General features: G+C 29.4%; 1 protein-coding gene across 1 annotated transcript; it reads left to right on the top strand.

Annotated features, from left to right (window-relative positions):
• Positions 1–7,214: 7,214 nt before the first annotated feature.
• On the top strand, positions 7,215–7,694 carry LOC139900207 (uncharacterized). Its single transcript, XM_071882999.1, has one exon. The coding sequence runs from the start codon at positions 7,215–7,217 to the stop codon at positions 7,692–7,694; it is 480 nt and encodes a 159-aa protein (XP_071739100.1).
• The last annotated feature ends 1,482 nt before the right edge of the window (positions 7,695–9,176 follow it).

Raw genomic sequence — 9,176 nt, 5'->3', positions numbered from 1 at the left:
GTATTGAAATCATATAAAGATTAAGTTTAAATTTGGTCGGAAATTCCCGGGTCATCACATTCTATTCACCCAGGCTCCAGTAAGATGTATCACGATGTGAAAGAATTTTATTGGTGGCCTAATCTGAAATCTGATATTGCTGAATATTTGAGCAAGTGCCTAACTTGTTTAAAAGTTAAGGCCGAGCATCAAAAGCCGTTTGGTTTACTGCAACAACCGGATATTCCGCAGTGGAAGTGGGAATGTATCGCTATGGACTTTATTACTAAATTGCCCAAGACTTCTAGTGGCAATGATACTATATGGGTCATAGTAGATCGTCTTACTAAATCTGCTCATTTCTTACCGATCAAAGAAACTGACAAAATGGAGAAATTGTCGCAACTTTATATTAAGGAGATTGTCTCACGTCATGGAGTTCCCATTTCTATCATTTCTGATCGTGATAGCCGATTCACTTCTAGGTTTTGGAAATCACTACAAACTGCTCTTGGAACTCAACTCGACATGAGTACTGCTTATCATCCGCAAACCGATGGTCAAAGTGAACGAACCATTCAAACGTTGGAAGATATGCTTCGCGCTTGTGTTATTGACTTCGGCAAAGGATGGGATAAACATTTGCCTTTGGTTGAATTCTCTTACAATAATAGTTATCACTCAAGCATTAAGGTTGCACCTTTTGAGGCCTTATACGGACGAAAATGTAGATCCCCACTGTGCTGGGATGAATTAGAGGACAGACAGTTAACCGATCCTGAAATCATACACGAGACAACTGAAAAGATAGTTCAGATTAAGAAACGAATAGAAACTGCCGGCAGTCGACAGAAGAACTATGCTAATAAAGGTCGAAAAAAATTTGGAATTCCAAGTTGGTGACAAAGTCATGTTGAAAGTATCCCCTTGGAAAGGCGTCGTTCGTTTTGGTAAACGAAGCAAATTAAGTCCGCGTTTTATTGGACCCTTAAAGATTACTGAAAGGATCGGACCCGTGGCTTATCGATTAGAATTACCTGCTGAACTTACCAGCGTACACGACGTATTTCATGTCTCGAATCTTAAAAAGTGTCTCGCTGATGACGCTCTCGTTATTCCTTTGGATGACATTCGCATTGATGATAAAATGCACTTCATAGAGGAACCCGTAGAGGTCATGGACCGATCTGCTAAACGCTTAAAACAAAGCACCATACCTATTGTTAAAATCCGTTGGAATTCACGACGTGGCCCCGAGTATACCTGGGAACGTGAAGACCAGATGAAACTAAAATATCCTCATCTCTTCTCAACCGCTAATGCATCCGAGAAGTCTACCTAAAACTTCGGGACGAAGTTTTTAATAACGGGGAGGTACTATAACAACCCTCACTTTTCGTCTTCCGATTTTAATAAAATACCTAGAGTTATTATATACGAATAAATTTAACGTTGATCGAATAAACGTACGCATAAAATAAATAATATAATTATAAATATTATAAATAAGGTTATGTTATATAATATAACATAATTACATCAATGAATATATATAATATTTATATTACTTTTGTTATTTAGTTAATAGAATATATAATTAACTAAATAATAAATAATATTATAACACTTATAAAACTAATAAAAACTATAAAGTAATAATCATAAATTTTAATTTTAATTATAAAAACCGAATATAATAATAATTTTTTATATAAAATTCGTATTTAATAATTAAACAAAAATAGAAATAAAATATTAAATGTTCTTAGAAATGTATTAAACAATTTTTAGAATTAAAAAAAAATCAAAACTAGATCTACTTTTAATAAATAAATACAAAGATACAAACTACTTTTTCTTATTTTAACTTTTAAGATTTACTTTTAATAAAGATACAAACTACTTTTCCTTATTTTAATTTTTAAGATTTACTTTTAATAAAAATATAAACTACTTTTTCTTATTTTAACTTTTAGATCTACTTTTAATAAATAAAAAAAGATAAAAATTACTTTTCCTTATTTTAATTAGTAACATGCCAAAAATGACTAGACATGTATACTTTTTATTTTTTTAAAACCCATTTGCAAATTAACTAGGAATTCTTTTTATTTTTTATTATTTCTTTATCCATTTTTCCAACTATAAATACTACACTCAATCTTCACAAATTTTGCCACAAAAAAATTGGAGAACCTTCAAAATCCTCTGGAGAAATATTGTAAGTTCTCTACATTTATTTTTTTTTATTTTTTTTATTTATACGTTTTTTTATTTATTTATTTTATTGTACTAGCCGATATTAATTATAGAAAATATGAAACAATTATAACAAAATCAAGTAAACACTTGATAATTAGTATTAACTATTATTTTAGATATAAAATATGTACAGATTTAATATTTTTTTATTTAAAAACGAATTTAAGAATATATATATCATATACGGATTATATATATATAACAAAATAAATCAATAGAAAATATTTTATATACTTAAAATGTTTAAAGATAATTTTCTCAGGTCATACATAACATAAAAGTAATTATGGAATCGAAATTGTAATTTATTTACTATTTTATATATTTATTCTCTAATTTTTATCGGTAACTATTATATACGTATATAAAAATAGAATTAATTGGTGTAAACTATTTAGAACTGTAAGAATGAATAGAAAATAATTAGGAACTGTTAAGAAAGTTATAAAAACGATTTTTAGAATTTTTGAATTATTATTTATAATTAATTTCGATTATATATTAAAAGATATATAAAATTCGTAATAAGTATGTTTATCAGCAATAAAAATACATAAATAATTTTTTGAGTTTATTAAACATATAGAAGCCTGAGAAAATTATAAACTAATTTACTTAAGTCGATTTGGTATTTATTACATAATTAATTTTGATTTAATGCAAACTGAGAACAATATTAGAAATAAATACTAAAACGTGATAAAAATATTTTATAAAATTTTTGTATGTTTATTAAGATTAGTAGATACTGAGAAAAATATAAATATAATTTTAAACTCGTTTACCTATTTTTTTGTATTTTAAGTATTAAACATAAAAACTAGTAATATTGTATAGATTATTTTATAAAATTTTGTACAAATTATCTACTGATTTGAAGTCAATACAATACTAATTAGAATTATTAGATAATTTATTGATATATAAATTTGAATTTAGATAATTTATGTATATAAATTTCGATATATATAATAAATATAAGATTTATATTAATCAAATAATAGTATATAAATTTAAGATCTGTAATAAATATGTAAGACATAATTATTATATATTTAACCTATCTACATAATTAAACTTATAATACTTTGTTATAAGATTAATTTTAAAATAAATTAATAATGATAATACATTAATAATATTAAATATATTCAAACTTAATATAATATATATTTACTATATAAGTAAATTATATCAATGTGTCGTAATTCTATACGCACATAACGTGAAGGTTATACTCTAAAGATAACGTGCACTATATACAAACTTCATCGCTACTTATAGTCGTAAGTGAATGATGTCTAGGTTGCCATTTATGGGTAAGCTTGTGGATCTCGAATGCCATGACTTAGATTCTGGTCAAGTGTCCTGGGCCCCCGGTTACATCTGGTCATTCCTGACTTATTTGATAGCAACGAAGTTTGAGTAAAGTTGTACAACGTCTTATTAATGAATATAACCTGAACTTATAAACTTTCCATAAGTTGAAATCTTTCTATTTTGGACTGTCTCTATTAATATAATTCATTATATTAATAAACATACACTTCGTCTATTAGACATTTACTGAGCGAACGTTATACCTCTAGGTTGATATCCCGGCCACTTACTTGCTTTACTTTCCTTTCTTGCGTGGAATACTTCAACAGCTATTTAAGGTGATTTTCATAGCCCCACTTTTACTGTTTACTTAATTGTTTATAACTTTTGGGATGAGACGCATGCTTGCTTTATAACTATTTTACGTTTAGATACAAGTACTCAAATGTTATTATGCTGTCTTGCTTTGTCATGCAAATCCTCACCGTAATATCGTTAATTGCTTGGTATAACGCAAACTTAATTATTATGAGTAGGCCTATTGAGAGTAACGTCTCTAACCATTTGACCTCTGGTCTTTGGTTACATAATAATGATTCAACGACACTGACAGTACAAGGTGTCAAGGGGTAACTTTTGTTTAGTCGCGATATTACAAACTGCAGCAACACTTTTAGATTGATATATTTGGTATCAATCAACCTTAAACTAAATCTTGTGGTCTAATGCATATTATATAAACCTATGAATTTTACTCAACCTTTTTGGTTGACACTTTAAGCATGTTTTGTCTCAGGTGACGAATAAGATGATTGCTATGACTGCTACTTGATGAATTGAATGCTGCTGCATGGAGTCTTCATTTCATTACATTTACTTTGCATTTTAAAACTATTACTATTTCAGTTTGGATTTGATGTAAACACTCTTAATGGTTCCGCTGTTTTATTAATAAAGGTTTATTTCAAAACATCTCATATAGAGTCGTTCTCGTTATACAACTGTTATGATATGAATGGTCACAAATACCCCTGACCCTATTTGGGGGTGTGACAAAACTTGAGGTAGTAATGATGTTCATAACATCATTCGATTCATATATATAAAACTACCTTATTCGAAGGTTTAAACTCGTAATCACTAGAACATAGTTTAGTTAATTCTAAACTTGTTCGCAAACAAAAGTTAATCCTTCTAACTTGACTTTTAAAATCAACTAAACTAATGTTCTATATCTATATGATATGCTAACTTAATGATTTAAAACCGGAAAACACGAAAAACACCGTAAAACCGGATATACGCCGTCGTAGTAACACCGCGGGCTGTTTTGGGTTAGTTAATTAAAAACTATGATAAACTTTGATTTAAAAGTTGTTCTTCTGGGAAAATGATTTTTCTTATGAACATGAAACTATATCCAAAAATCTTGGTTAAACTCAAAGTGGAAGTATGTTTTCCAAAATGGTCATCTAGACGTCGTTCTTTCGACTGAAATTACTACCTTTACAAAAATGACTTGTAACCTGTATTTTCGACTATAAACTTATACTTTTTCTGTTTAGATTCATAAACTTAAGTTCAATATGAAACCATAGCAACTTGAAACACTCAAAACGGATTTAAAACGAAGAAGTTATGGGTAAAACAAGATTGGTTAATTTTTCTTGATTGTAGCTACGTGAAAATTGGTAACAAATCTATATTAATCATATCTTAGCTAACTCATTTTGTATTATACGTGTATTCTAATATATTATGTAATCTTGAGATACCATAGACACGAATACAATGTTTTGACATATCATATCGACCCATCTATATATATATTTCGGAACAACCATAGACACTCTATATGCAGTAATGTTGGAGTTAGCTATACAGGGTTGAGGTTGATTCCAAAATATTATATATACTTTGAGTTGTGATATAGCCTGAGGCTTGTATACACGAGGTCGTGGATTGATTCGAGATAATATATATTGCTTTATTTTTCTGTACATCTAACCGTGGACAACTAGTTGTAGGTTACTAACGAGGAAAGCTGACTTAATAAAATTAAAACATTAAAACGTATTAAAAATGTTGTAAATATATTTTGAACATACTTTGATATATATGTACATATTTGTTATAGGTTCGTGAATCGACCAGTGGCCAAGTCTTACTTCCCGACGAAGTAAAAATTTGTGAAAGTGAGTTATAGTTCCACTTTTAAAATCTAATATTTTGGGATGAGAATACATGCAGTTTTGAAAAATGATTTACAAAATAGACACAAGTATTGAAACTACATTCTATGTTGAATCGTTATACCGGATATCGCCCTTGTTGAACTTGGTAACCTAAGAATTGGTGTTTATTATAATTGCCATCAATTGACGCGAATCCTAAAGATAGATCTATGGGCCATTGACAAGCCCCAGTCAGAGAATTTGAACTGCTTTAGTACTTCGATATTTATATATGGGGATATTCTAGATGCATTTGTTAATGTCGGTTACCAGGTGTTCAACCATACGAATGATTTTTATGCAGATTGCATGTTATTGAAAGATGAAATCTTGTGGTATATTATTACAATTTGATATATAGGTTAAACCTATAACTCACCAACATTTTTGTTGACGTTTAAAGCATGTTTATTCTCAGGTGATTATTAAGAGCTTCCGTTGGTGCATGCTAATATATGGACAAGATTTGGTGTCAGCATGCTTGTATAATATTGTTTAAAACTGCATTCGAGATTTACTTTGTTGTAACATATTAATATTGTAAACCAATATGTATTGGTAGTGTGTAAGTGTGATATTTTTAGATTATCATTTCTGATAATCTAGGTGGTATCCTTTTAACCTTGTCGATAAAATAAAGGTTATGATTTGTTTTTAAAAATGAATGCAGTCTTTGAAAAACGTCTCATATAGAGGTCAAAACATCGCAACGAAATCAATTAATATGAAACGTTTATAATCAATATGAACGGTAAATTTCAATGAATAGTTTGGGTGATCTACTCATCATCACCTTAATTTATCTATGTGATCAAATCAAAATTAGTTTAAAATACAAGTACAAATTACCATACGTAATCCAGGCCTTGGAGGTTGTTTGGACTTTTTTTAAACAACACGGAGTATTAATTTTTGATATAAATAATCCTCGTATGATAATAAAATTAAAATAATAATTAAATGTTCATTAATATTATGAAAAACTATACAGTATCGTATTTTTTATTTAATTGTTCATTAATATTATGAAAAACTATACAGTGTCGTTATTTTTTTATGTATAAAGTACATACGGAGTATTAAACCCGTGTTACCTGTACCTTCCGTAGAAACTGTTGTACAGCACAAATAGGTTATCCAGATCACCATTTCCACTTTTTAAGACGCGGAGTTTTCCTCTCAAACACATTCATTCCAACTGTCACCTTCAATTATTATATCAATTTTTTTATCTTCATCTTCAAACCTCAATTAAATCATTTTTTTTATTCATCTAATTATTAATATTAATAATAATCATTTGTCAAACATTCCAAAAATTCCCAATCTCCATAACAGTATATATATACACCCCTCAATTCCCTCCCCCTCATCCTCAAACCATTTCACTTTCAAACCATCATATCAAACGTCGTCGTTATGGGCAACTACGTATCCTGCACATTAACCAAACACTCAAAGATCACAAAAGTAATTCAAATCAACGGCGAAATCCGTAAACTTCAACAACCAATCAAAGCAGCAGAACTCATGTTAGAATCACCAAACACATTTCTAGTTAATTCGAAATCACTAAAAATTGGAGCTCGATTTGCTGCGTTAAACGCCGACGAAGATCTTGAAATCGCCAATGTGTACGTCATGTTTCCGATGAACAGAGTCAATTCGGTTGTTGCTACTGCCGATTTAGCGACGCTTTTTCTAGCTGCTAAAAAGTCGGGTAATAAAAAAATAGGAAGTGTACGGATCTTGCCAGAAAATGCACCTACACCGCCGAGACTGAGTTTTGAGGAAATTGAAGAGTTTTCGACGCCGGAATTTAAGCAAATGATTTCGAATTGTAGATCGAAGAAACCGTTGTTGGAGACTATTGTTGAAGAACCGATTCGCTGTCGATAATTGTGGCCCGAAGGGTTTGCTATTATATTGGTTTATGAATTTATGAATTTGTTACGTATAGATGTAGATAGATAGTAGAAAATATTCTTTGCATTATATTATTCTTTTTTTGCTAAGCAATAAGGAATTGGAAGGTTTTAAGTTTTATTACTCCTTAATATGTAACAATTGATTTTTTTAAGTTGCTAAATATAAATTGGAGTGTTAGTTTATCAATGTTGTAAAATTTATTTTATTGTTTATGTGTTTTGATTAGATCTTATCTTATGATCAAAAATATAAAACAAGTGATTGTTTTGATTATTGTTTTGATAAGCTCTTAAATTTGGTTGATTAAAGTTCTTGGTTATTTAAGTTTTTATTTTTTTTGTCAAAAAAAAGAAAAAGTTACATTAATTATATATTTTATTTTAGATTTTAGATATCTGCAAGTTTGTTCAATGCATTTTAATTTTTAATTTATTTATGAATATGAATAAATTCACTCTCATAAGTGCTTTTTATCGACATGAGAATCAATATGGCTAAATCCTTAATATATTTATCTACACCACGCAATAAAAAGATTACATCAATTAAAATGCGATTTGAGAAGTCATAGAACATAGAACATGTACATCTTGTTTGGCATAAAGGGCATCAAGATGGTCGCAACGGTATCAATGGATAATTAATAATCGAATCACGCCGATCATGTTTTACTCGTACCCAAATGAGTTAAAGATTGACGATCTCTGAAAATTACTTGTATAAGCTAACATATTGCAAACGCGTTTTCAAAATATGATACCGTGTCTATAAATAGTGGAACATGCGAAGCATAATAAACCTAAGCATCAACGATTTTCTTCGTAACAATGGAAGAGGGCTGACATTGGAGCTAGGTTATCACGTGTGGAAATTAATTGAATGGACCACCTAATACCAAATTAGGAAAACAAAAACGTTGTGGTCTTCGGATGGGTTGAGTAACGCAATGGTCTTATACGATATTCATATTAAAAGCTTCGAATGGATCATAAATAAAGAAAAAGAGCATTAGATTGGAAGATATGGTTAACGAACCCAAGATTTTACCATGATCATACACTTTACAGAACCAGAATCGGTTAACCATCAAATACTTCCTTAACCTATTCCTTGTTTCATCCTTCCGGCTAATAAATCTTTGCATATTATCTCAATGTAACTAGAATATAGGACCGAGGGTTTGGTTTCATATACACCTGCATGTATGGGACCTTCTACAACTACGTACATATTATATTGAATATATGTAAATAAAATGCTTTCGCCTTATATGTTGTTGCATTAAATTTTGTCGTTCTATTACCGATTTAAGTTCAGATTTACTTATATGTTGTTTTCATAATCGGTAACATACAAAGCCACCCCATAATGAGGTACGAATAAATTTTTTTAACCTAATCGAACCTACCAAATTATGAAAGTTTTTGTATTCAAAGTTACAGGGTAAAAAGT

Source organism: Rutidosis leptorrhynchoides, chromosome 3 (assembly GCF_046630445.1).
Source record: "Rutidosis leptorrhynchoides isolate AG116_Rl617_1_P2 chromosome 3, CSIRO_AGI_Rlap_v1, whole genome shotgun sequence".
Classification (NCBI taxonomy): domain Eukaryota; kingdom Viridiplantae; phylum Streptophyta; class Magnoliopsida; order Asterales; family Asteraceae; genus Rutidosis; species Rutidosis leptorrhynchoides.
Note: the sequence above shows the minus strand (reverse complement) of the source record. Positions and strands in the feature narration are given on the sequence as shown.